The sequence below is a fragment of the Schizophyllum commune genome (genome assembly GCF_000143185.2).
Source record: "Schizophyllum commune H4-8 unplaced genomic scaffold SCHCOscaffold_1, whole genome shotgun sequence".
NCBI lineage: Eukaryota > Fungi > Basidiomycota > Agaricomycetes > Agaricales > Schizophyllaceae > Schizophyllum > Schizophyllum commune.
In genome coordinates, this window is record NW_026089538.1 from 3,896,693 (window position 1) to 3,920,847 (window position 24,155).

The 24,155-nt window shown below is 56.0% G+C and overlaps 12 protein-coding genes across 12 annotated transcripts; 9 read left to right on the top strand and 3 right to left on the bottom strand.

Annotated features, from left to right (window-relative positions):
* The first annotated feature begins 183 nt into the window (after positions 1-183).
* SCHCODRAFT_02608472 (uncharacterized protein) lies at positions 184-2,507 on the top strand. Its single transcript, XM_003035593.2, has 6 exons — positions 184-551; positions 602-1,237; positions 1,289-1,633; positions 1,687-1,847; positions 1,899-1,989; positions 2,047-2,507. Exons 1-6 carry the CDS (start codon positions 248-250, stop codon positions 2,241-2,243), a joined length of 1,734 nt encoding a protein of 577 aa, XP_003035639.1. The 5' UTR covers positions 184-247; the 3' UTR covers positions 2,244-2,507.
* Positions 2,508-2,960: 453 nt separating this feature from the next.
* Positions 2,961-3,756, top strand: SCHCODRAFT_02608475 (uncharacterized protein). The gene is made up of 4 exons (XM_003035592.3): positions 2,961-3,064; positions 3,112-3,164; positions 3,217-3,473; positions 3,530-3,756. Exons 1-4 carry the CDS (start codon positions 3,045-3,047, stop codon positions 3,608-3,610), a joined length of 411 nt encoding a protein of 136 aa, XP_003035638.1. The 5' UTR covers positions 2,961-3,044; the 3' UTR covers positions 3,611-3,756.
* An 826-nt stretch (positions 3,757-4,582) lies between these two features.
* Positions 4,583-6,099, top strand: SCHCODRAFT_02563594 (uncharacterized protein). Its single transcript, XM_050343781.1, has 5 exons — positions 4,583-4,919; positions 4,974-5,255; positions 5,313-5,350; positions 5,398-5,698; positions 5,754-6,099. Exons 1-5 carry the CDS (start codon positions 4,701-4,703, stop codon positions 6,027-6,029), a joined length of 1,116 nt encoding a protein of 371 aa, XP_050203160.1. The 5' UTR covers positions 4,583-4,700; the 3' UTR covers positions 6,030-6,099.
* A 212-nt stretch (positions 6,100-6,311) lies between these two features.
* SCHCODRAFT_02563597 (uncharacterized protein) lies at positions 6,312-7,960 on the top strand. The gene is made up of 5 exons (XM_050343782.1): positions 6,312-6,652; positions 6,702-6,986; positions 7,037-7,074; positions 7,125-7,473; positions 7,526-7,960. Exons 1-5 carry the CDS (start codon positions 6,407-6,409, stop codon positions 7,823-7,825), a joined length of 1,218 nt encoding a protein of 405 aa, XP_050203161.1. The 5' UTR covers positions 6,312-6,406; the 3' UTR covers positions 7,826-7,960.
* A 451-nt stretch (positions 7,961-8,411) lies between these two features.
* SCHCODRAFT_02483083 (uncharacterized protein) lies at positions 8,412-9,686 on the top strand (the record flags this gene model as incomplete). Its single annotated transcript, XM_003035590.2, has 5 exons — positions 8,412-8,504; positions 8,554-8,838; positions 8,885-8,922; positions 8,971-9,319; positions 9,375-9,686. 5 exons carry the CDS (start codon positions 8,412-8,414, stop codon positions 9,684-9,686), a joined length of 1,077 nt encoding a protein of 358 aa, XP_003035636.1.
* A 445-nt stretch (positions 9,687-10,131) lies between these two features.
* On the bottom strand, positions 10,132-10,799 carry SCHCODRAFT_01344645 (uncharacterized protein; the record flags this gene model as incomplete). The annotated part of the gene is made up of 4 exons (XM_003034764.2): positions 10,132-10,455; positions 10,525-10,583; positions 10,639-10,652; positions 10,714-10,799. 4 exons carry the CDS (start codon positions 10,797-10,799, stop codon positions 10,132-10,134), a joined length of 483 nt encoding a protein of 160 aa, XP_003034810.1.
* A 923-nt stretch (positions 10,800-11,722) lies between these two features.
* Positions 11,723-12,279, bottom strand: SCHCODRAFT_02608488 (uncharacterized protein). Its single transcript, XM_050344322.1, has 3 exons — positions 12,199-12,279; positions 12,079-12,153; positions 11,723-12,027 (listed from the first exon to the last, which is right to left on the bottom strand). The coding sequence occupies exons 2-3, from the start codon at positions 12,088-12,090 to the stop codon at positions 11,854-11,856; spliced, it is 186 nt and encodes a 61-aa protein (XP_050203162.1). The 5' UTR covers positions 12,091-12,153; positions 12,199-12,279; the 3' UTR covers positions 11,723-11,853.
* On the bottom strand, positions 12,079-13,043 carry SCHCODRAFT_01264875 (uncharacterized protein). The gene is made up of 2 exons (XM_050341346.1): positions 12,622-13,043; positions 12,079-12,559 (listed from the first exon to the last, which is right to left on the bottom strand). Exons 1-2 carry the CDS (start codon positions 12,892-12,894, stop codon positions 12,302-12,304), a joined length of 531 nt encoding a protein of 176 aa, XP_050203163.1. The 5' UTR covers positions 12,895-13,043; the 3' UTR covers positions 12,079-12,301.
* A 46-nt stretch (positions 13,044-13,089) lies between these two features.
* On the top strand, positions 13,090-17,109 carry SCHCODRAFT_02683491 (uncharacterized protein; the record flags this gene model as incomplete). Its single annotated transcript, XM_050346754.1, has 15 exons — positions 13,090-13,423; positions 13,475-13,759; positions 13,811-13,848; positions 13,896-14,244; positions 14,304-14,566; positions 14,740-14,792; positions 14,859-15,041; positions 15,097-15,203; positions 15,478-15,708; positions 15,763-16,047; positions 16,095-16,132; positions 16,181-16,529; positions 16,584-16,823; positions 16,976-17,035; positions 17,089-17,109. The coding sequence occupies exons 1-15, from the start codon at positions 13,217-13,219 to the stop codon at positions 17,107-17,109; spliced, it is 2,709 nt and encodes a 902-aa protein (XP_050203164.1). The 5' UTR covers positions 13,090-13,216.
* SCHCODRAFT_02563608 (uncharacterized protein) lies at positions 17,088-18,916 on the top strand. Its single transcript, XM_050343783.1, has 5 exons — positions 17,088-17,715; positions 17,779-18,063; positions 18,112-18,149; positions 18,198-18,525; positions 18,582-18,916. The coding sequence occupies exons 1-5, from the start codon at positions 17,473-17,475 to the stop codon at positions 18,876-18,878; spliced, it is 1,191 nt and encodes a 396-aa protein (XP_050203165.1). The 5' UTR covers positions 17,088-17,472; the 3' UTR covers positions 18,879-18,916.
* A 597-nt stretch (positions 18,917-19,513) lies between these two features.
* Positions 19,514-20,164, top strand: SCHCODRAFT_02608499 (uncharacterized protein). Its single transcript, XM_050344323.1, has 6 exons — positions 19,514-19,551; positions 19,604-19,675; positions 19,725-19,809; positions 19,860-19,958; positions 20,008-20,021; positions 20,072-20,164. Exons 3-6 carry the CDS (start codon positions 19,801-19,803, stop codon positions 20,106-20,108), a joined length of 159 nt encoding a protein of 52 aa, XP_050203166.1. The 5' UTR covers positions 19,514-19,551; positions 19,604-19,675; positions 19,725-19,800; the 3' UTR covers positions 20,109-20,164.
* A 1,535-nt stretch (positions 20,165-21,699) lies between these two features.
* Positions 21,700-23,239, top strand: SCHCODRAFT_02608501 (uncharacterized protein). The gene is made up of 5 exons (XM_050344324.1): positions 21,700-22,046; positions 22,092-22,376; positions 22,431-22,468; positions 22,521-22,869; positions 22,921-23,239. The coding sequence occupies exons 1-5, from the start codon at positions 21,798-21,800 to the stop codon at positions 23,218-23,220; spliced, it is 1,221 nt and encodes a 406-aa protein (XP_050203167.1). The 5' UTR covers positions 21,700-21,797; the 3' UTR covers positions 23,221-23,239.
* The last annotated feature ends 916 nt before the right edge of the window (positions 23,240-24,155 follow it).

The window sequence follows — 24,155 nt, forward strand, 5'->3', positions numbered from 1 at the left end:
TGTACTTGGGAAGCGCCAGAGTACCATCTGGACTTTCCCGAGATATACGCCTTCACGGCAGACCGTGCACATCCCGAGCGAGCCAGCATGAGCGGAAAAGGCAGGATCCAAGTTGGACGAGCACGTGCCTGCGCGCGTCGCGTGACAAACGCGTTGAGTCGTCACGCTCCCACGCCCGATATTTGTTTGCCGCCGCCATCATCAAGACCTGCCACCAACAAGACAAGCCTACGCATCCCCTCAAGAAATGCCGCAGACGCCCCGGCGGAGCAGCATCACGTCCGCGTCGCTGCGCCTGGCCCGGCCGCACAGACCGTTCAACAACGACCCGAATGTGGGACGCAAGACGGGGCGGCCCTTCCGCGAGGTCGCGCGGGATGAGGATGGGTTCGAGCCGTTCGAGCACGTCGTGTCGCAGGGGGACAAGTTTACGCCGCCGAGGGTGGAGCCGCAGCCGGTGGCGCATAGGAAGAAGAGGCGCAAGTCGTCGATGCCGGCGAATGATGAGGACAGCGACGATGACTATGGGATGCAGAGCATGGAGATTGATAGTGCGTGCGCTGATAGTGCGGATGGGGTACCGCTTCTGACCTGATTTCAGGTCCACTGGCGAGCGCGGCGCAGCCTATCTCTCCTGCGCGTCCTAGGAAGAGCGTGTCGTCACGCACGCTCAGGTACTCCGACACATACTACGATGAGATTCCATCTGCGACCACGAGTGGGAGTGCGCGTTCCCGCCCCTCCCTCCCCAATCGCTCTCGTGTCTCCGACGCTACGACCCGGACCTCCTATGCAACCACCTACGACGACGATGACTCTTCTGACGGTGACAATAATGCGTTCGATATGGGCGCAGGCTATGACCCTCCCGACGACTCTGCTGACGAGATGCCGCCCCCTCCCGTTCCCCGTCGAAAAAGCTTCTCACAGATGAACCAAGATGATGACGACGAGGAGTCGGAGGAGGAACAGCCGGCCCCGCCACCGCCACCCACCAAGAAGAAGGGCAAGGAAAAGGCAGCCCCTGAGCCTGAGCCTGAGTCCGAACCCGAACCCGAACCTGATCAGGATATGGAGCAGGACATCGCGAATGGGATGGATGATGTCGAGATGGAGGGTCCGCGCTCGGATGACGAACCGGAAGAGCCACAGCAGTCACAGAAATCCCAGAAGCGCAAGAAGAATAGCGACGCGGTCAGCGCGAAATCCTCTCGGTCGAAGAAGGAAAACAGACCAAGTGTGTACCCCGATTCTCGACGCATGCCCGTCGCTGATCTATCCCCTCCAGTCGTCGAAGGCGTTCGCCGTAGCTCTCGTCCCCATATCAAGCCCCTGGAGTATTGGCGGGGCGAGAAATACGTTTATGGGCGCACTGAGTCCGCCGCGCCTGTCCTCACTGCACCCATCAAGGAGATCCGGCGCGTCGCGCCCGAGCCAGTGCAACCCTTGGGTCAGAGACGCAAGCGCGGTATCTCAGCGAAGCCGCGTAGCAAGAGCGCGGTAGCGAAGGGCTCAGCTTCGGCGGTCTCGACGGGTCCTGGCGCTGCTGGCAACCCTGAGGAAGGCTGGGACGACGAGACGGATCCGTTCGGACTGATCAACGATGTGGACCTAGGCGAGGAAGTCAAGCGACGTGCGTATATACGATCATTAGTGTTAGGCAGGGGCTAATGAAGGCGCATATAGGCATCGTATATACGGCCAAGATGGTGCAGACGACTCCGTCCGCTAACGGAGAGTGGGCGTTCGACCGCATCTTCTCGGACGCCAACTTCATGGCCGCGGGTATGATTACTCTCATTCCGAATGGGCGGAAGTCCACGAAGCCGACGAAGGACAATACCTATGTACGTTGCTTGGCTCTACTCCCTTGTTACCATCTCTGACATCCCGAGTAGATTTTCTACGTACTGGAAGGCGCTGTCAATGTTCGCATTCACGTTCAGAGTGCGATCGTTGCCTCCGGTGGCATGTTTATGGTCCCTCGAGGTACGCATCGCGTCTGTCACGGCTATCAATCTTCCGACTAAACTCTGAACCTCACAGGCAATACCTACTTCATCGAGAACATCGCCGACCGCGAGACGAAGCTCTTCTTCGTCCAGGCGCGCAAGAACGTCGACCCTGGCGAGTCTATTGTCGTTCAGGAGGGCTCCGGGGTGTCGAGGCGGTCGTCGCAGGGCGTGATCAGTGGGACGACAGATCGATCGAGCGGAGTGGGGAGGAGAGTTGCGGCAAGCTAAACATGTCGCTGCATCAATCATTCACTGCTACGGTCGGTCGACTATCCGTGCCCCTCATCTTCGTCGACGGTCCCAATACCATTCTCCACATCTCCTTATGCCCTCTTGCGAATATACCGGCCTCTCCGACGAGACTGGACAGCCTATATCGCGACCACTCAGTATGTCATTCTTGTATCTTATTTTGTATCACCGCACTCTATGTTTTGGTGGATTTATGCATCCTAGTATCTTGTCCTTTGCTGTGCGATGTTGTCCCTCCCCAACTCCGTTTGGCTCGGTGAGTTCATTCCAGAGTATGGCCGTACCGAGCCAAGGCCTAATAGTACTAGGGTCACTTCCCCTCAATGACTTGGCCTTACTAGTTCCTTCGTACGCGTCGAACTCAGTGTGTTGCGTTGCTTTGCGGAGGGCCTGGATCAGCCGCCGTTCCTGTCTTTTGCCCAGCGCACGACACGCATGTCGATGCTGGGCGTGTCTCGGGCGCGCTTGCTGGTTCGCTGACGCGCCTTCGCACGGCGGCGCCCAAGCTCGCACGCCTGGCGATCACCTTGTCTTCTCCCTTCCCCATCCCCACTCAAGCGCCTTGTCGCCCGGCCGGCTTGCTTGGCCCTCGCACGATGAAGGGCCCAAGAATAACTTGTGTGCGCGCTATGTGTGGCCGGCGCGCAGAACGAAGCGCCTTGGCTTTGGCTTGGCATCGAGCTGATCTTGACTTTTCGCTCGGCGAGCTTGTCATGCGTATAAAACCAAAACGGCGGCTGTGGTCCCGCTCCACACCGCCCCTCGACGCTGAACACCATGGCCGACGATGAGGAGAGGTGAGAGTGGTCATAATGTATCCAAGACGTAGCTGACGGGTCTGCAGCTCGCAGGAACATATCGGCGCTTCGTGGGAGATTGCGATGATCGTGGTCTTTGGTGTGTGGCACGGTCGAGCCAATAGGCGCCCTTGACTGACGATCTTGCGCAGTACTGGTCTTTGGTGGACTCGTGGGCACGGTCTACTGGGCTCGTCGACGTCGCCAAAGGAGACGGGATCTTGAAGCGGCGAACAACGCGCGGGAGCCGTCTGTCCGCGAACGGTCCTCCCATCGCGGCAGCTCTACCATTCGTGGCGACTCCTCTACTCGCGAGAAGTCGTCGATGCACCACAAGTCCTCCGTCTCTGTCACCGAGAAGTCCCCCTCCTACCATGAGAAGCGCATGTCTCAGGAGCCCATCGCCAAGGTACGCTCGGTGAAACGTCTCTCCTCGTAGTTATCCTAATTGACGTGGTCCCCCAGCCCCCTCGCGTTGCGACCTCCTCCCGGCCCTCCTCCGTCGACTTCAAGCCCCCAGCACGCTACTACTGGGACCAGCGCTAGCGCCCGACCCTGTCGATCACCGCCACACTGTCGATCACGGATTCCACGGCAATTATGAACCCCAGGCTTCGTCCCCTTCCCCCTCTACCCCTCCCCGCGCTTCGCTTTAGACGCCCCCAGTCCTTCGCTGCGGCCTCACCGCATCCAACACCCTACGAAGTCTAGCGCGCGCTTGGCGAAGGGGGCTGGCGCCAAGCCGGGTCGCAGTTGAATTCCCGCGCGGGGCGGCGGTGGGTGGACTTGGCGCAGGGGGTCGTCATGCTGTTGCCCGGCGGCTGGCTTTGGCGCGCCGGGCTCTGGCGCGGCTGTACGCCCACAGTCTCAGGACACTGCGGCCTTCCCGCGTTACGTTGGCTGGTATTCCTGGGTCTGGTGACAGCTGTGGCCTGATAGGTGGAGGCTTCGCCGCTCGTCCACGGAGGAAGGCCACGGGTATAGTCAGCCGGGCGCGTCATTGACTATACGCCACCTCGATGCGGCTAACCGGCCGGACTCTTGCTCGTGGGTCGACCGTGGGCGGCTCTCGCATCTTCATCGCGAATGGTGGCACTCTCATCGTAGAACTTGGATATCCCCGCACACTGGCATGATGCATCAGTCTGAACTACTTCCAAGACACTATCCCACACACAACCTAACATAGTGTACCATACCTGCTGTACTTTACTACTCTATCTAGCCTCGATATAGAGCTCCGACCTCGGCACTTGTGCTATCGCTGTCGGGCAGGTACCTTCCGGTGAGTTCCCTCATTCAGTCGCGGGCGAGCCGCACGTCTTTCGCACTTTGGGAGGTCGTCCACCGCGCTGTTGTGTGCTTCGTCTCGCCGACGTACCGTGCGAGCCACAGAGGATCTCTGTCAAATGCGAGCGGCGAATACAAGGCTGAGGTTAGAAGTTGAACATTGAACATAAGTTCACGTGGATGCATTCATCGGTACCGCACTGAATTTGTAGTATCGCTCTGCTTGTCCTGTGCTTTCATCATCTGCCAAGCGCACGCCATCTGAGGCCTCTCTGATTGATCTTTCCCGTATCCACCACACCGCCCATACTACTCCTCTGAAGTGACCTGTCTAAAGGCTCGCAGAATGACCGCCACTCTTAGAACTCGCGAAAAGCACGAGATCTCAGATGCAAGACGTAGGATCAGCCAAGTCGAACCAGCCGAGCAATGGTGGGTCGACCACAGATCGTGGCTCGAAAACAGAGGCTACCTACTTCGCCCTCGCTTTACGCCTGGATGGAGTCCCTCGTGGCACGACCCTAAAGTCAACTCAGAAGATGCCGAAGATCGATTCCCTGCTGATGTACGTCCTTCCCTCCGTGTATGCTCACGTCCACCTCGGACTCACCTTCTCAAGAAGCCAAACGTACTCGACGCGACTAAGCTTCCCTTCGGAGAACCCGTAATGCTGAAGCGCGTCAACAAGCTGCAATCCAAAGAAGTCGAAATTACTGCTATGCTCTCGTCTCCTGCGCTGTTGAAGGACCCGCGCAACCATTGCATACCCGTCTACGACGTCCTTGAGATACCGGACGACGATAACCTGCGGATTCTTGTTCTGCCTTTGCTACGGAAGTACGACGACCCGCCATTCGACACGGTGGGCGAAGTCGTCGACTGCTTGCGGCAGGTTCTGGAGGTGGGTTGCTGCCAGATTATCTGTGTCTACGACCAGCTCACTTCGTTCTTGTGACAGTGCGTTCATTTCCTCCACGAACACAACATTGTTCACGGGTGAGTGCGACGTTGCTCTTGCTCATGCCCTCTGACAACATGATCAGAAATATCGAGGCGCGCCATATCATGATGCATGCCGCTCCGCTGTATGATGCGCCTTTCCATCCGGTCGAACAAAATATGCGCTTCGACTGGCGAGGAAGGATAGCTCCCTCGCGCACTCGCACGGAAGATCCAGTCGAGTATCATATCCTCGATTTCAGTCGGGCCAGCGTGCACGACCCGCACGCTTCGGAAGCGTCTGCGTCTGACAAAGGACTCGGTGCCGCCGACGACGACGTCGACGACCCTTTCGCCCACGATGTCTACAGTCTTGGAACTTGGATACGAGACGATTTCCTGAAGGTGCGCCGCCAGGCTTTGAGGGTGTGAACTCTACCTAATCATCGAACGCCAACAGGGGACCAGGCGCTATAAACACCTCGATGTTCTTGACCCACTGGTTGACGAGATGACTCGAGACGATCCTGTAAAGCGGCCGACCATGAAGGAGGTCATGAGCAGGTTTGAGGGCGCTATAGGTCTACTCTCTTCCTGGAAGCTGCGCTCTCGCGCGATGGAGCAGGTATATGGATTGCAAAACCATAATCACCACGGTTCACACTGGGCTCGTCGTCTCAAGCTAATCGCTATGAGTCGGCCAGCCGCACCATCCGTCCAGAACGACCACCGATAGTAGAATGCATTTATTCAGTCATTCCGATCCCTCTAGCCTGAACGTAGCGCAAGCACCTCATGATTAGCAGAGGCACAGCCACGCGCAAGGACTCCTAGAAGACCTAGCAAGACGACCCATAACGCGACTGATCAACGCATTCAGTAAAGCTGCAGACGAGCGATGAAAGATCCGAAGACTCATGAGCGTCGGGATTAAGCTGCGCGGAAGTGAATGGGAGCGGCCCGGACTCCGGACCGGAGCAACAGTTGCCACTTTGGGCGGCCGCGATTCTGCCGTTCACCATCATGCAGCGCCGTACTTGTTCCCAACCGCCGTGTACACTGGGCTCTGGACGACTCGAGGCATACAGCGCATGAACTGGATATTGCTGTAGCATGGGTGACATCTCTGAAAGGGCGAGGATCAACCGAGCACGACTTGCGGAGGTTTTCGACAGCCCTGGCCAGAGCGAGAGCGTGATCTGGGATACCGAGGAATGGTGGATTGAGCGTCAACCGTGGCTGGAAAGCCTTGGGTACCTGCTTCGTCCTCGTTTCCGGCCTGGTTGGAAGCCGTCCTGGCACACGACCAAAGATAAACATGCCCACTGGTGGCGCGCAGAGGATCGTGTTACCTTAGGTGTAAGTCACCGTCATCAGGATGTATATTCTGGACTAAACACTTCGCAAGTACCCCTTTTTACTTGACGCTACTCGCATGTCGGACGGGACCGTGGTCATGTTCAAGCGCGTGGATAAGACGCGCCATCCCCAGGAAGTTGAACTAACGTCGATGCTTTCGTCCCCGCCTTTCACCTCCGATCCGCGCAACCATTGCGTACCTGTTTATGAGGTGATTCAGGATCTGAAGGACGAGAAGTACCAGTTGATGGTCTTGCCTGTATTGCGCCGCTATGCAGATCCGCGGTTCGATACTGTTGGAGAGGCCGTCGACTGCTTTCGTCAAATCATCCAGGTACATCCAATATTTCTGTCTTGATCGTCGTGAAACTCACTTGTTCTTAGTGCCTTCACTTCCTACACGAGAACAAAATTGTTCATCGGTAAGTCTCATTGAAAATGCACGGTAATCACCTCTCATCGTGCACTGTAGGGACTTCCACAGGCTAAACATTATGATGGATGCTTCGCCGCTCTTCCCTGTCCCCTTCCATCCCCTTCGCCAGACCATGCGACGAGATTTCAAAGGGACAGCCGAAGCTGCGTATACCCGCACCGAGCGTCCCGTGAAGTACTACATCATCGACTTCGGACTCTCCATCCGCTATAATTCTGTCGACCCGCCACCGTCGGAAGTCCCCGTTCTCGGAGGCGATAAGTCTGTCCCAGAGTTCAAGGGCGACGACCCGTCTAAGAGGTATGGTGGCCTGTCGAAGCCGTATAATCCCTTCCCCACCGACGTATATTGTCTGGGGAACTGGATACGCGAGGATTTTCTCGACGTGAGCTCGTCTATGGCTTCACGATCTCCCTCAGTACCTGACGTCGAAACAGGGCTTTTACAACGAGAAGACTGGTGAAGTCATTCGGTCCAAGAAACTCGGCTTCGAGTTCCTCCGCCCGCTCGTCGACGACATGACGCAGGCAGACCCGTCCAAACGCCCGAATATGGACCAAGTCGCGGAGCGCTTTGAGAGCATCGTGTCCTCTCTTTCGTCGTCCAAGCTGCGTTCGCGTGTGGCGAAGGCGAATGATCATCCTCTGTACAACATGTACTGGGCGACGAAGCATTGGGCACGTCGTATCAAGCTTGTGGCGCTCAGGCGCCCAGCGCTGCCCTCGCCAGACCCATAGTCTTTGCGTATGCAGTAAACAACTGTTCTTGGATAGCCCGTCCATACCTGGACATTGGTACGTTCGACATGCACAGAATATCACTCTCCTTCACCGAGTCCATTGATATTGCAAAATGTCGTTGCTCATCTCTGCCTCGATTGAAGCGTCTGTCAGTATCTACCACCTGCCAGCTACAGCCTCGCGGAGGCGATGCGTATGCATTCTCATTTTGGGTGACAAGGACTCCCTAAAGGGGATGCCAGCGGAGGCACGGAAAACTCCGAGATTGATCGGCCGCTCTTGCTTCCTACTTCCATGCGCTTTCCTTCCCATCTTGTGGTAATTCCCTATAATCGGCCTGGGTGCTAATGTTACGACCGGCCGGCCATGGCCGGGTTGTGTGAATGTGGCGAGAGTATCCTTCGTGACCCGACAAGATGACATCCGGGCTTCCATCTCTTCCATTTCTATTGAGCTGCTGCCCTTCAAAGACGTCTTCGCAGAACACAACACCATCGACCTGTGAACATGTCCGTCGACGTCTTGGACAATAACGAACGATGGTGGGCTGCCCACCAACAATGGCTTCCAGAGCCAAGGATACATGCTCCGCCGACGATATCGGCCGGGCTGGAAACCGTCCTGGCACGGCAGACAAGTTATGAGCTTTGAGGTCGAGGACGGTCAAACCCCGTCCGTGCGTAATTCGCTCTTCACGTCCTCTCAATGATTAACCCGTACAACAGTGGCGTTTGGTGCTGGACGCAGTTCGCATCGCTGATCGTATACCAGTCATGCTCAAGGGCGTAGAGAAGTCAGTCTGTCCGCACGAAGTGGAGATTACGACCATGCTCGGCTCGCCCCCTCTGTCGTCTGATCCTCGAAATCACTGCCCCGCTGTTTTCGAGGTTCTGCAAGTGCCCGACGACGACGACATACAAATCATGGTTATGCCGCTCTTGCGTCGCCATAATACCCCACGCTTCGAGACGGTTGGCGAGGCACTAGCTTGTATACATCAAATTGCTGAGGTGCGTCCCTTCCCGTCGCCATCGAACGTCGCCAACCGTTCCTCAGTGCGTCCAGTTCTTGCACGAAAGCAAAATTGCCCATCGGTGCGTCTCTATTCTACTGCACCATAGCCACGCTCGCTCAACGCACAGAGATATCCACGTGCTTAATATCATGATGGACGCTGCTCCCATAAGCGATGTCCTTTTCCATCCTCTCGATCAGCGCATACGGCGGGACTTCAGAGGCAGATGGCATGCCTCCTGCACGCGCACTGAACAGCCTGTCAAGTACTTCCTTATCGACTTTGGCTCGGCCGTACGTTACGATTCTGTTGATCCACCTCCTATGGAGATGCCTCTCCTTGGAGGCGACCGATCCGTCCCAGAGTTCGTTGGTGACGACCCGTCTCAGCCGTTTTCGGGTCTGAGCAAAAGACACAATCCTTTCCCCACCGACGTCTACTGCCTGGGCAATTGGATGCGCGAGGAATTTCTGGATGTACGTTCGACCCGCAGCAACGACATTTCCGGCTTGCTAACCCTCTGCGATCCAGGGCATGAGGATGCCAATCAGCGGTGGTTCTGTTATACAATCAAGACGGATAGGCATGGAGTTTCTTCGCCCACTCATTGACGACATGATTCAGGCAGACCCGTCCAAGCGACCGTCTATGGACCAGGTCGTCGAACGACTCAAGTCCATCACTGGGTCGCTTTCTTCGTGGAAGCTGCGATCTCGGCTGGCGAAGGCGGGAGACCATCCCCTGCACCGTCTCTACCTTTCTCTGACTCATTGGATCCGCTGTGTTCGGCTTGTGACCTTGAAGCGGCCGGCCATTCCTTTGTATGCCCAGAAGTCGGAATGAATAGGATACCTCTAATCAACCTACTGGACATTCCCTGTCTGTCCCTGTCTGGCGCCCTGTACCCTGTGTTTGGTAGATCTGCACCATGTCGGTCTCGTACAATAACATTTTTTGTGGCTCAACAACAGCTGAAGGTTTGGCTGGGGTGGGTTGTGGCTACGACTGTGGGTTCCACGACGCGTTGGCTGACTCGGATATCGTCGCTCTAGCGACAGTACCAGCGGCTCACTGAGATGCTCGAGATGATGCACATCAGCCCCGCCGATGCGGCGGCGCTGCGCGCGTTCCGCGGGCAGGTGAAGGAGCGACTGTATAGATTCAACTTCGTGAGGCCTTTTCTTTCGAAGCGGAGTCGTACGAGATTATTGCACCAGATGGTGTTGGCGCCGCGCGTCCCTTCTGCACTATCCCCTTTCCTGCATCCATCCATTCTTCTGATTTCCCTTCACTTGCTGACAGGCATTCGCAGGAGGTCTTGGCGCAGTCGGAGAAGCTGGAGGAGACGTTCCAAAATGTACAAGAGAACTACAGGCGGTTGATAGCGAAGGTTCGGTGGCAATGAATGTGTGTTGGGATGCGACGCCGGGCAGATGTATCGGTGCAGTGGCGTCAAGGTGGCGTAGGACGCGGGCGCAGCGAGTTCACCGTCAACAGCGACCAGCAGAGGGGAGACTGACTCGCGATGAGAGTCGGGGAGTGGAGCAGTCGCGGCGGCCGGCGATCGTGTGCTGGCTTGCGGGGAGAGTGAGTAGAAGTGCGCGTCGAGATACTAACGGCAAGGCGATTGTCAAGAGAGCTCGGACATCGGCCTGTTGACAACCACGACAACCACGCGCACGACTTGTACGAATTCCTGAGCTTCGCGTTGGTGCAGGAATGCGGCGAGGAGCGGATGGGCTGGAAAGATGGTGAGGGGACGGCGGCCGAGCGTTGGGCGCGGGCGGCGGCGCACGTCGCTGAGCTCGACTGAAAGCGAGGAAGAGTGAGTGTTTGAAAGTCATTTTGCAAGGACTCGGAGTGTGCTTACGCCTGTTCTTCCAGGGGAATCGGCGAGGGCAACGCAGCTGTGTCGACGGAGGCTAGGACTGCGTATTCTTCCCCGAGTGGATACATTCCTGAGGTCCTTGCCGCGAGTGTTGACGTGCTATGCAGCTTCATGCAACTTCGATTATATGGCGGGGGTGGACGAACGCGAGGAAAGCTACAACGCCGGTTCCACGCAGTCTCGAAAAGTGCTTCCCCAAGAGCGGCGGGCGCGAAAGCAGATCAGCATGACCTCTGAAATCCTCGAGATGTGCAGCTGAGCTAGCTTCGGAGGGACCGATCCAACGCAGGAGATTGACGAGCGCACCTCCCAGTCTGGAGCATATTGCGGTGTGCGGAAGTGCGGCCAATGTCGGCCATTGAACTTCGAGAGTGGAGCCCGAAGAGCCATAAAAATATTTTTTTCCGACAATGGATATTGACGAGAAGTTTCCCAGATGAGGCACACTCTTCGTATCGTAAAGCTTGACGACGGTCGAGTCGGATGCATGGGGACGGCGCCGCGACGTGAGGAAGCGCCTCTGACAGTCAACTGATAGGGGAGGAAAGAGCATTGACGTCGATAGACCGACTCCCGGGCGACGCTAGCCCCATCAATGCCAATGATAGAACCGGCATTTGCCGGACTCCATTGATCCCAATTTGGCAATGTGCGCTTTCCCCACTTTCTTTCCATTCAACGTGAACTCACGCGTCCAAACTCGTTTGGAGCTATAGCTGAGTGAGAGGAGTAGGTACTCCTAATCCTTGACGGAGTGGTCTGGTTACATTCATACCTCTTGATGCCATTATCGCCGAATTATGGGTTACGACTGCACCGCCACCTGAAAGTCAATAAACAAACAAAGTCGTGTTCACGTGATCCAACCCGGTGGACAGCCACCGCCGGGAAGTATATAGACCAACGCCTCTTGCCTTCTTACTTCGTGGAAACCGTGCGTACAGGATCTCCGTGGAGAGCGACCCGCCTGTTACATACAGCGGCGCTCGAGGCGGCGTCGAGAAAGCCGGGGGCTAAGGTGGCACGGATATCTCTCGGGTCCGGCGGAGGTTGGGGTTCGCCTCAGTCCGTTGTCCGTTGGGATCCGGTTTCTGCATGCCCTGGGGTGCTCGACGAGAGCGCTTAGCCTGCAAATCTGGGCGGGCGCGATGGATCTAGCGGCTGAGAGGCGAGCCCTGGGTGGCCGCCCTGCTGCGCTCGGCGTAGGAATCCTGAACTTGTCCGCCCGCTCGCCTTTGGCGATAGCGTGCGAATGACTGGGGAGGAGGAGGGCACCGCTTGGGAGGGGCTCGCCTGGTTCGTGTCGTCGTCCTTCGCCCATCGAGTGATACTCACGCCAATTTCTAGATCGCCGAGCATCAAGATCCTCGATATTCCGCTGGCACGTCGCCTTTCGCCACGGAACTCGCCCAGCGCGGGCACTTTGGTACGTCTTCTTCCTGTCGGTTGTTGGATTCCGCTCATCGGCTCCCGCGTGCAGGACCTTGTCCTCGTCGTCGCCGTTCTCGCCTTGGCCGCTCTTCTGCTCGCTGTCGTCTACTGATCCTGGTGTATCAAACCTTTCTGTCTATTATCTCTTTGCTCTTGCGTGTACAATGGATACGCCTTCATACGCTCTCGCCCTTTCCCGCGTCCGATCACGATTTTGCGCTCCCGTTTTCATCCTCGAGCTCATCGTCGTCTTGATGAGCACGTCGACAGGCGTCCGGTATGAGTCGGCGAGAAGAGCTGTATCTCCTTTAAGGATTTCGTACCCACCGTCCGCGGCGACGCTAACATTCGAGGAGGCAACGGCACCACCGCCTCCTCCCTCCCCGGGGCACCCAAGCTGTCGTTTTTGTTAGCACCTCTCACTATGTTCACCAATGGAAAAGTGAGTAAGATACTCACGTTCGTCCTTGACGATATCCTCGCTCGGCGTTCCCGTCGAGGAAGCACGTAAGTGTCTTGGTTCTGCATGGGTTCCTCGCGATAAAGGGATGCCGTCGCCGGGGCTCGTCTCCCGGTAGACTCAGCGCGCCAGCACGGATTCAATGAAAGACCACCTGAGCACTTGAAAGGGCCTCGGACACCAACGCCCAACTTGGACTGCACTTGCGGGAGGCGCGAAATGGAGAGAATGATGTTCAGGATCGCGGAGCCGGTCGCACCCCATTGCAACATGAGAGCTAGTCCCGATGCGACGACGATGGGGGTCCACACTCCCGGAACCCAATGCAGAGCTGAAGGTCGCTTGCCACAGTACTGTATGCCACGGCATCACCGCGAGTTCCCTCTTGGTTCTCTGAAGCCGACGTGATGATGGGGCCTCCCAAAGAGTAATTTGAGCGAACGGCCCGATCCGGTCCGCAGCGTTGCCCTTGAGAATCGACGTCCATCCTCCACACAAACCTATACATAACAGACAAGGACATGGCGGCTCCAGCCCTTCTCTGCTCGCTCCCTACTTCTCTCCCCTTCTCCATCCCACTTGGACCCCTCCGCAATGTCAACCACTGCCGACACGAGCGAGGAAGCGCTTGGTCGCATACTCAGCAACTTATCCCCCGAGGAGCGTTGGTGGGTTGAACACCAGCCCTGGCTCGAGAGCAGCGGGTATCTGCTCCGACCACGGTTCCAGCCCGGATGGGAGCCATCATGGCACGATCCCAAGGTCGATTTACTCGATGCCGAAGACCAGTACCCTGCCTTGGTGAGTGGTAATATCCCCTTCGAAAATGAGATTGTGACGAGGTCGAGATAGCACCCAGATGTTCTAGATGCGACCCGCCTGTCGGACGGTGTGTCGGTCATGTTGAAACGAGTCGATATGCTACAACACCCCACCGAAGTCGAGATCACCACCCTCCTCTCATCCCCGCCTCTATCCTCCGACCCGCGCAATCACTGCATCCCCTTGTTCGAAGTTCTGGAAGTCCCCGACAACGCGCACATGCGCATTATGGTGCTCCCATTACTGCGTCGCTGCGCTGATCCCCGTTTTGACACCGTTGGCGAAGTCGTCGATTGCTTGCAGCAAGTCCTCGAGGTGAGTGTGAGTCGCAACCGTTGTAGTACGCGTAGCTGATGATGACCCTAGTGTATGCAGTTTCTGCATGAGAGCAAGATCACGCATAGGTGAGCCCAGCATCGACTCCGCGCCTCATTTGCTCATTGCTATTCAGGGACTTCCACCTTCAGAACGTCATGATGAATGCCAACCCCTTATACACCGTCCCTTTTCACCCGGTCAGCAAGAACAGACGCCGCGACTGGAAGGGCTTCGTGCGCCCTTCTTATACGCGCACGGAGCGGCCAGTTCAGTACCATATCATCGATTTCGGACTGTCCATCAAGTACGACTCTGTTGACCCGCCGCCTATGGAGATACCCATCCTCGGAGGCGAGAAGAGCCTTCCCGAGTTCGTCGGCGATGACCCCGTCGTCCCTTTCAGCGGCCTCCTGAAGCCTTACAATCCGTTCCCCGCCGATGTTTACTGCGTCGGAAACTGGATACGGGGCGAGTTTCTAGTGGTGCGTCGATGATTTTCATAGTGCCTATACACTTCGAACTGACCAGCCACACGTTACAGGGAAATGTGCGCTCTAGACTTCTCGGTCTTGACTTTCTGTGGCCACTGGTCAACGAGATGACTCAGAAGGACCCGCAAAAGCGGCCGACTATGGATCAAGTCATGCACCGCTACAAGGACATAGTGAGCTCCCTATCCGCTTGGAAGCTCCGTTCTCGCGTTGCGAAGGCGCGAGACAATTCGCTGCATAGTCTTCACCTTTCGGTGACGCATTGGGCTCGTCGACTGCGATTTGTGGCCGCGAAGCGGCCAGCGATCCCTTCGTACCTTCGGGATGAATGATAACGGTGTCCTTTTCAATACGTCCGCTTGTACTCGCTCGTCTTGATGACAATCTCACATAATTATGCATCACTCGGACTACACCTTCGTCGCAGGACCGCAAGTCACATTAAGTCCTTTGCACACACTGATCATCTAGCATGGGCTGGAACAGGACTTCGTCCTCCGCGGACCTGACTGACGTTGTCATTCGTGGTGCCGCTTTCGGTAGGTCTTGATGCCGTTTCTGGACACGGTAACTTCGACGAAGTTATGTACTGACTACCTCCGCAGGCTCAATCACTCCCACTTCGCTTTGCTCCCACCTCGCGACGGACCTCCTCACTAGCTCGCACACCAGGACACCGGATAGAACTTCTCGGCGGCACGCTATTCAACCCAGAGGCTTCCATGACGGACCAACCGTCTTCAGGCTCGCGATTACAACAAGCAAGATGGTTCATGCTCACGGTCGTGGTATGTGACGTTGACCACGACCTTCGCTCTTTCGTGACTGAATGAAATGCGTCAGGCCTCCGAGGGCAGGTGGTCGCTGCTTCAAGCCCTAGGTCCCGGCAGACCGCATCTTTGATTTCGGAGCTCCTCTCACTAGAAGTCCCTGGCGCGTCCAATCTCACGGTACCTGTGGTCAACCATATAATCCAGGACCCTCGTTACTACTCGAGTTCGCGAAGCCGGTGTCGGGGAAGGCTTGTTAGCTCCATTGGGGAACAATAGGCGGCGGCAGCGGCGTCCGGGCCGGTCCATGGAATCAAGGTCTCGGTCGACCATCATGATGCTTCGCAGTGTGCGAATGTGGCACCGTAATTTACACCTGCGCCGCTTATACAGCCTTCCTCCGTAGAAGACGCACGCCTCAACTTGCTCTCTCTTCCCTTCATCAACCATACAGGCAGGCGCGATGGACCCGAACTCCAAACGCGACGCTATCCAGTTACCGTTCAAGCGACCGAAGCAGAACTTCAGCCAGATCTGGGAGGGCGAAAAGTGGTGGGTCGAACACCAACCATGGTTGGAACAGTGCGGCTACATGCTCCGCCCGCGATACCGTCCTGGCTGGAAGCCTTCTTGGTACACATCCAAGAAGAACATGCGTGATGCGGAGGATCATGAACCATCGTCGGTTCGTATCTCGCTCGCGTCCAGAAAGACGATCGTAATTTGACGCCCTCTCCAGTATCCTTTCATGCTTGATGCGACTCGCATGTCTGATGGAACCTTCGTCATGCTCAAGCGAGTGGATGAGCGGCGACACCCTGCCGAAGTTGAGATCTCCGCTGCACTCAGCTCTCCACCCTTCTCTACCGATCCGCGCAATCACTGCGTTCCCGTTCTTGAGGTGCTTCAGGATCCAGACGACAGCTTCTACAAGCTCCTTGTCCTTCCGCTCCTGCGGAAGTACGCTGATCCTCGTTTCGATACGGTTGGAGAGGCCGTTGAGTGCTTTCGCCAGATAATCTATGTAAGTCATGGCATCAATCATATAACAAAGTGCTGACGGTCCCTCAGGGCCTGCTATTTCTGCACGAAAACAAAATCGCCCATCGGTATGTACCACTGTTCCACATCTCGCAACGCAACTAATAGTGTATCAGCGATATGCATTCCCTCAACGTGATGATGGACGCATCTCCGCTGTACACCATCCCTTTCCACCCGGTGATGCAAGATATGCGGCGCGATTACAAGGGCGACTCATGCCCGTCCTACACTCGTACCGAGAGGCCCGTGAGGTATATCATCATCGACTTCGGCCTTTCCGCTCGCTACGAGACGGTCGATCCGCCCCCTTTGGAGATGCCGGTCCTCGGCGGAGACAAGACGGTCCCCGAGTTCGTCGGGAACGACCCTTCTCACCCATACGACGGTCTCGACAGGCTGCATGATCCCTTTCCAACCGACGTGTATTGCCTCGGTAATTTCATCCGCCAGGAATTCCTGGAGGTGAGTGACACTGACCAGCTTTTCGTTCGGATGAACTGCTGAATGGCATGACAGGGCGTCAAGTTCCAGCTCTCGGATGAGATCATCCAGTCGCGACGACTGGGCCTTGAGTTTATGCGGCCACTGGTCAACAAGATGACTCGGGCTGACCCTGCAAAGAGACCCGCCATGGATGAAGTTGCCAAGGACTTCGAGGCCATTGTCTCGTCGCTGTCGACTTGTATGTTGCGCTCACGCGTGGCCAAGGAGCAAGACCACCCACTGCATAGTTTGTATCTTTCCGGAAAGCACTGGGTGCGGCGCGTACGATTCGTACTGTCGCGACGGCCGGCTATACCTTCCCCTCCCTCGTAGTCAGACGTGACAGGCAGCTCGTCGGCGGCTTCCATGTTGTTATGTTCTTGCTGTATCCGGAGCCTGACACGTTAATGTGATTTGCCATGCAGGTGATTCGTGGCGTGGCAAAATCTTTCCTGGTCGAGTACTGGCTTGAGATGCTTATGCCGGTGCGTGTGCTGTGCTCCCGGTACGTCGCCCTCACCTTGCCGTGTATCGACAGGGCCTCAAACCCACGCAGTAGTGTGAACGCCGTCGCCATTCGCCTCGGCCTCTCACATCGCTTGCAACGAACTTTACGAACTGTGATAGCACCGAATCTTCTGAATACTGAGCTGTGGCAGAAGTTACGTGATTTATCAATGGCGAACCCAACCCCGACTTCGTACTGGCCACATTTGTACTGATATTTGCATAGGAAGCGCAAGAGCAAAGGCCAGAGCCATACGATGGCAAACATAGAAGATCCGGACGGAAACCGGACCGACGCCGGTGAGAACTCAACTCACTCTCGCGCAGCCATCGCGTTGGATGGCGGACCGACGGCGAAGGATGCGCTTGCTATATCCCACATCCTAGCGTTCCCATCCCCCACTTCACTCTCTACATGGCTACTACGTCGCAAACCGCAGAGCGTCCACATACTACGACCGCCCGACGTTTTAACCTCCCGGAGGAGCGCTTCAGCGTGGCCTGGGACTTCGAGAGATGGTGGGTCGACCATCAACCATGGCTCGAAGGTCACGGATACATGCTGCGCCCACGCTATCGACCTGGTTGGACTCCGTCCTGGTATGCGGATGGCATGGGTGAGACGAAGTGGAATGCTGAAGACTGCATAATCATGTCGGTGAGTGGGTGCTTTCCGATTCGTTCTCACCGCTGTGTAGTGGATACTGACCAGCCTCGCCAGTATGCCTTCATACTTGACGCTACACGCATATCTGATGGGGCCTTCGTGGTCCTCAAACGAGTGGACAAGCGTCGTCACCCAATGGAGGTGGAAATTACCTCCACGCTCTGCTCTTCACCCTATTCGTCCGACCCTCGCAATCACTGCATCCCCGTCATTGAGGTGCTCCAAGATCCAGAGGATGAGAATTTCCAGTTGATGGTGTTGCCGTTGCTGCGCCATTACGCTAACCCACGGTTCGACACCGTCGGCGAAGCCGTGGTCTGTTTCCGCCAAATTATCCAAGTAAGCTTTCCCGTTGATAGATCATTACACCGTCTCATGGCTCGCCAGTGCGTTCGCTTTTTGCACGCGAACAAGGTAGCCCATCGGTACGTTCTACGACTATGTTTTGCCCACCCGTCTTGATCATTTCATAGGGATATTCACCCACTGAATATTATGATGGACGCATCCCCTCTCTACACGATCCCGTTCCATCCCATGCGCCCGGACATGCGACGTGACTACAAGGGCGATTCGGAGCCGACATGCACCCGTACTGAGCGACCTGTGAAGTACTACCTTATCGACCTTGGTCTGGCTGTTCAGTACGATACCATCGATCCGCCCCCGCTTGAGATCCCTGTACTTGGAGGGGACAAAACCGTCCCCGAATTCCTCGCAAATGGAATGTCAAAACCGTACAACCCTTTCCCTACGGACGTGTACTATCTCGGTAATTGGATACGTCAAGATTTTTTGGAGGTAAGCTCCCTTCCGCGACGCTGCATGTAGACCGCGCTGATGTTCTCTTCACGCAGGGGCATCGTTCCGTGACTGGTGGCGTGTTGAGCTCCAAGCGCTTGGGCCTTGAGTTTCTTCGTCCGCTCGTCGACGACATGACGCAGGCCGATCCTTCCAAGCGGCCGAACATGGTCGAAGTGGAAGAAAGGTTGGAGGGTCTTGTTGCCTCGCTTTCATCTTGGAAGCTACGCTCGCGCGTGGCCAAAGAGCACGACAACCCGTTCCACAGTATGTACCTCTCGACCACGCACTGGTTGCGTCGGGTCAAACTCGTGGCCTTGCGACGAGCTGCTGTCCCGTCTCCTACGAAATGAGTATCCAATCGAGTTGACAACTATGTCTGTTTGTGGCGACAGGGCGCTCCGTGACGTTTTGAGAAGGTTAGCAGGTCAGTGAGAATTTCTCCAAATTCCCTCAATGCGACGAACATGACTCGGTTTGCCTCATAACGCGTATCCGGCTGCTGCCCTCTTTGGCGTGATTCGGTCGCACAGTATTGTGTATAACACAACCACTTTTCCACATAAATATATGCATATCGTAGCCCAGGGATACTATTATCTGCAGAAATCATACACGGACACTCGCAGCATCTGATACATAGCATTAAAACCGTACGAATTGTCAATGAATCATGGAAGGCGAGCCTCGGAGCAGGAACGCGCCCGAATGGTCGAGGCGCAATACCAAGGAACGCCCAAGGCTGGCCAGACTAGGGCGGAAAATAGAGTAGCACTTATGCTCAAAGAGGGTGGGTGATGGGCGCAGCCCAATCGTGCAAGTCAACGAGTGAAAAATTCTAGCGCACGCAAAATCGTCGCAGGTCGGGCACAGCCCGACAACCAGTTCACGTACGCTGCCTCAACCGGGCCGAAGCAAAGGCGCTTCAAGCAAGGAGGGAGTCCTGGCCGTCAAATGGGACGTCAGAGTCAGCGGCAGGATCCTCGGTACCAGAGGCAGATTCCGCGGAGCCAGTGGACATCGAAACTGGATGATCATCAGTGATCCGTACGATGGCACGGAGGCGGCGGCAACGCACCTAAGGACATCGTCGTCATCTGGCGCAGCAGGCAACGCGCGGGCTGGCTCAGTCCAGCTTCTGAGAATTGCTCTGCGCGGCAAGTCAATGGAGGGACAGTGAACATGGCGAGACGAAATACCGGCGCAGGGGGATCCTTGTACCAAGGCGGTCAATTGGGGACCTGTAAAAGCTGCGCCGTCGGTAAGCTCCTCGACATGGCCATCCTAGATCGCGCTATGAGCAAGTAGGCCATGCCGAAGGAGAACATACGTACGATGACCATAAAGCTGCTGACGCTCCACGCGTTGTCGAAGATCAAGCCCATGCCGTCGTTCATGACCTGCTCCCTCAAGCATCTCACGACATGCCAGCGCTGTAAACAGTGAGGGATCATAGCAAACAGCGCCATTCGAGAGACCTACCTGTCTCGCGGATCCTAAGCAAGTCTCAGCAATGAACACCGTCTTGCAAGGATAATTTACTCACTAGCATTGTCCCCAACAGCGTTACTGCCGCTAGATGATGGACCGGCGACCTGCTCTCGCCCAGCGTGACCATCGCGGCGACGGTGGGGGGCAGCCACATGGATCAGCATCGGAGGAATGGGGAGGGGCGATGTCTGGACACTTGGCTGCGGGAGGTATTGTAAGCGACCACACCGTTCATTTTCTGATGCAAAACCTCGTCAGCGCACCGTCGTTGAACCATCTATGAATGGATGAAGTCAGCACTGAGTCCACTCATAGTAGGCAAAAACATACCATGACCGTCCGCTGGCTCGTTGAACCACATGATAAAGTCGTCGACATCGTCGCTGTTCGTACCATCAGAGACTTGGGAAGCCTGCACTGAGTTCTGGGAACGTGCTGTCGGTTCGGGCTCAGGGTCAACGAGCGTCGAGCTCGCATCGGCTGGCGAGTAATTTGGTTAGCCACGAAAAATACAATTGCGGTTACGCGAGACGTACAACTACCTGAGCCTGTCCTTGTTATAAGAAGGGATACCTCGGTACGCCTGTGACTGCCGTCGATTACCCGCCGAATCTTGAGCTCGATTGCTTCATTAGAGGCACGCTGGGATGCAAGTCAGACGAGCGAAGGGAAGGTTAGCCTCTGACTCACATGACATTGTTGGAGGACCCGCTTGCAGCGCTTCGTGACTTGGCGCGCGGTCATCATGTTGGACGGATTCCAGTTCCTGCTGAATTTTCCTGAGAGCGGTACCAGCATATCGCATTGCTGTCGCGATCTGCCAAGGAGTGAGCAGGGGACGATATCTGTGTGCAAAGGTCTTACCGGTCGGCTGCGTTTAATATCTTGTCTAGTTCTTCTGGAACAATGTCCTCTCCGTGCTCATCTAAGAGTTTGTAGATGTCGTTGATCAGCGCGAGGTCCTTCTTCAGTTGGGACTTCACGGATCGTCGGCGAACGGCCTGGCAGACGGGACCGAAGACTCTTGCGATAGTGAAGCCCGCCGCGACACTCTCAAGAACAACAGTGGGCATGGTGCGAGCGAGGGAGCTGGCCTGAGTCTGAAATGAGCTGGATGGGTTCGGGAAGCTTGATGACGACCTGACATCAGCGCTGTGAGCTTTAAGAGGGCTTGCGAGAGAATAATTCTGCGAGAGCTTGAGAGACCCGAAGCCGCTAGTGGGAATGCAACTCAGTGCAGAAGTCGTCCGTTGCAAGCCACCGAGTGCCTAGACCTGACGTCCTTTTTGTTGCGAAGCACACGAGCGGTATCCATTCACACGATGCCCTTTCAGAGGCGTCGTGCATCACGCAGCGCAGAAAGACGAACAAAAGAGTCGAAGCAGAGTCAGGCGCTATGCCAACGAGCCAGCGGTATTGACTTGCGGCACTGGTTCACAGTCGGCGTCGTTGAAGCGGACTCTCTACAGTCTGTTGAGTGTATGTTTCGTAAGTCCGCAGCAGGTGTGAGACCGAACTCAAATTGGCTGAGAGACAGAAGACGCGGTACGTCTGTGAACGCAAGAGGCAGGCCCAACCAATAGCGATTCCAAGTCCGGCGGAACAATAGCAGCCGGCTATGCGGGCCGACAACCCCGGGTACCGCAACAGATTCGACGTCGAAACGGCCCGCCTATGTGTGAACTTACCCATGTCGCCCTCGTCGTACAACCTCTTGTTCTCAAACATCGTGGTGGCGACCACATCTACATCTTGCAACACCCTGAACGGCCTACGCTGACATGACCTCGGCCGTGCCCCCTGTGCAGGCGACTTCGGCACGCGAGAGGCTTGCTCAGCGTCTCAGCGCCCCTCCCCGAACCGTCAGCAGGATCTGGGACTCTGAGAGATGGTGGATCGACCACCAGCCATGGCTAGAGAGTTGCGGCTACATGCTTCGACCCCGTTATCGACCAGGCTGGGAGCCATCTTGGCATTCGAAGAAGGACAAGCGTGATCGGGAACAGGCAGAGGACAGCGTGCCCATGGGTGTAAGAGTCCAGCACGTTGTCAGAATTCACGCTGACATCACCAAGTACCCGTTTCTAATGGACGCGACCCGTAGAACTGACGGCGTTGTGGTCATGTTGAAGCGTGTAGATACAACGCGCCATCCTACGGAAGTGGAGATGACTGCAAGGCTCTCGTCTCCACCCCTTTCTTCCGATCCTCGCAACCACTGCATTCCTGTCTACGACGTTCTGCAGGATCCAGAGGACGACAAGTACCAGCTCATGGTTCTCCCCCTTCTTCGTTGCTATGCAAGCCCTCGTTTCGATACTATTGGAGAAGCAGTCGACTGCTTTCGTCAAATCATACAGGTTCGTGAAGTATACCTATCCGCGAGCTTGAGGTACGCGCTTACCACGCCTCAGGGTCTCTGTTTCTTACACGAAAACAAGATTGCCCATCGGTGAGTGTTGTCTGATTCGCTTGCTCTTTAAAGTCCCTGAATTGCTTCGTAGCGATATCCATCCGCTGAACATCATGATGGACGCTTCGCCATTGTACACGACCCCGTACCATCCTATTGAGCAGACTAAGCGGCGCGACTTCAAGGGCTTGGTTACTGCCTCCTATACCCGCACGCAGCGTCCAGTCAGATACTACATAATTGACTTTGGTCTCTCCGTTCGTTACGATACCCTCGACCCGCCGCCTATGGAGATTCCCGTCCTCGGCGGCGACAAGACGGTGCCCGAGTTCAAGGGCAACGACCCATCCAAGCGTTACGGCGGCCTCTCCAACCTGTACAATCCTTTTCCTACCGATGTTTACTGTCTCGGTAACTGGATACGCGAGGATTTTCTGGAAGTGAGTACGCCGATCATACTTGGATCTACGTGTTCTCATACCTCATCCAAGGGAACGAAAAACGAGAGGCTCAACGAAGTGCTTACGTCTAAGCGACTCGGCTTCGAGTTCCTTCGCCCGCTCGTCGAGAGCATGACACAGGCAGATCCCTCCAAACGCCCGACGATGGACGAGGTGGCAGAGAGATATGAATCTCTGGTCGCGACTCTTTCGTCGTGGAAGCTACGCTCGCGCGTTGCCAAGGAGAACGACAACCCATTTTACAGTATGTACCTCTCGACCACGCACTGGTTGCGTAGGGTCCAACTCGTGGTTTTGCGACGACCTGCTGTACCGTCTCCTACTCAGTGAATGTTGATTCGGATTGGCATTGGTATCTGTTTGTGGCGGACGCTACACGAAGCTCCAGAGGATTGTTGGGTCGGTGTGAGTACTTCTCCGAATCCCTTCAACGCGCCACCGACCTGTGAACTCTAGGCCGATGAGACTGTGACGCGCTCGCCACAAAGATGGCTTGACGCGCGTCAACGGACTTGGCTCCCTTCTCAGGGCGTTCTCGCTCCGACAATTGCTTTCGTCCCACACAAACGGTGAGCTGCTGGACTCCAGCCCCTCGTTACTGCCCGAATCCGCGAAGCCAGCACGTAACGGCGACACATCCATGCAATAGGTAACTATTGTCTTGAAATTATCCTGCAGGAAGTGGGCTTGCTATTGTCCTGCGAATGACCCATGGGCCGTCCAGGGCGCTTCTCAGAACAACTACAATGGGAACCCGCGCACGCAAGCTTCGTATGCGCGTGCTTGGAAGCTGGCAGCGTCTAGTGGGCCCCTTGATCCCAGGTGCGTGAGTCTTGTCACCATGGTAATATTGCTTGACGGGGAAGCGCGAGAAGGACATGGGGCATCTTGCCGAGCCAGTTCCGCGCCTTGTCCCCTTTTGGTAAGTCTTCAGACCGGATTTGGCCACAATGGCGCTCGACCTCCGAGTGTCACGTACCGAATACCTACCTTTCAGATTGAGCCTCAATCGCCGCCGCACAGCGCTCGAAGTGCGAGTTTCTCTCCACGACGTCCGCGTGTTTGCTGGGCTGAGTCTATAGACTGTCGTACTTCTCTGTCTTCTCGTGTTCCTGCCGCCGTCCACTGGCTTCTGGGAGGACAATAAGATGGATGTTTTCATTCCACGCTCGTAGTAACTTCCGCCTCCCAGCTAATAAGACCTCTTCTAGAGTGACTGTGGTTGTTATCCTATTCTCGTGTGTCGTACCACAAAGTTATGTATT

Coding starts and splice junctions, on each gene's coding strand:
- SCHCODRAFT_02563597 (XM_050343782.1), top strand. CDS start 6,407: ATGGGTGACATCTCTGAAAGGGCGAGGATCAACCGAGCACGACTTGCG. Junction 6,653..6,701: donor AGGATCGTGTTACCTTAGGT/GTAAGTCACCGT, acceptor ACACTTCGCAAG/TACCCCTTTTTACTTGACGC. Junction 7,075..7,124: donor GAGAACAAAATTGTTCATCG/GTAAGTCTCATT, acceptor CGTGCACTGTAG/GGACTTCCACAGGCTAAACA.
- SCHCODRAFT_02608501 (XM_050344324.1), top strand. CDS start 21,798: ATGACCTCGGCCGTGCCCCCTGTGCAGGCGACTTCGGCACGCGAGAGG. Junction 22,047..22,091: donor AGGACAGCGTGCCCATGGGT/GTAAGAGTCCAG, acceptor GACATCACCAAG/TACCCGTTTCTAATGGACGC. Junction 22,377..22,430: donor GCTTTCGTCAAATCATACAG/GTTCGTGAAGTA, acceptor ACCACGCCTCAG/GGTCTCTGTTTCTTACACGA.
- SCHCODRAFT_02563594 (XM_050343781.1), top strand. CDS start 4,701: ATGACCGCCACTCTTAGAACTCGCGAAAAGCACGAGATCTCAGATGCA. Junction 5,256..5,312: donor GCTTGCGGCAGGTTCTGGAG/GTGGGTTGCTGC, acceptor TTCTTGTGACAG/TGCGTTCATTTCCTCCACGA. Junction 5,351..5,397: donor GAACACAACATTGTTCACGG/GTGAGTGCGACG, acceptor CAACATGATCAG/AAATATCGAGGCGCGCCATA.
- SCHCODRAFT_01264875 (XM_050341346.1), bottom strand. CDS start 12,894: ATGTTGCAATGGGGTGCGACCGGCTCCGCGATCCTGAACATCATTCTC. Junction 12,560..12,621: donor GGATATCGTCAAGGACGAAC/GTGAGTATCTTA, acceptor CAAAAACGACAG/CTTGGGTGCCCCGGGGAGGG.
- SCHCODRAFT_02563608 (XM_050343783.1), top strand. CDS start 17,473: ATGGCTACTACGTCGCAAACCGCAGAGCGTCCACATACTACGACCGCC. Junction 17,716..17,778: donor AAGACTGCATAATCATGTCG/GTGAGTGGGTGC, acceptor CAGCCTCGCCAG/TATGCCTTCATACTTGACGC. Junction 18,064..18,111: donor GTTTCCGCCAAATTATCCAA/GTAAGCTTTCCC, acceptor ATGGCTCGCCAG/TGCGTTCGCTTTTTGCACGC.
- SCHCODRAFT_02608472 (XM_003035593.2), top strand. CDS start 248: ATGCCGCAGACGCCCCGGCGGAGCAGCATCACGTCCGCGTCGCTGCGC. Junction 552..601: donor GCAGAGCATGGAGATTGATA/GTGCGTGCGCTG, acceptor ACCTGATTTCAG/GTCCACTGGCGAGCGCGGCG. Junction 1,990..2,046: donor CATGTTTATGGTCCCTCGAG/GTACGCATCGCG, acceptor TGAACCTCACAG/GCAATACCTACTTCATCGAG.
- SCHCODRAFT_02608475 (XM_003035592.3), top strand. CDS start 3,045: ATGGCCGACGATGAGGAGAG. Junction 3,065..3,111: donor ATGGCCGACGATGAGGAGAG/GTGAGAGTGGTC, acceptor ACGGGTCTGCAG/CTCGCAGGAACATATCGGCG. Junction 3,165..3,216: donor TGCGATGATCGTGGTCTTTG/GTGTGTGGCACG, acceptor GATCTTGCGCAG/TACTGGTCTTTGGTGGACTC.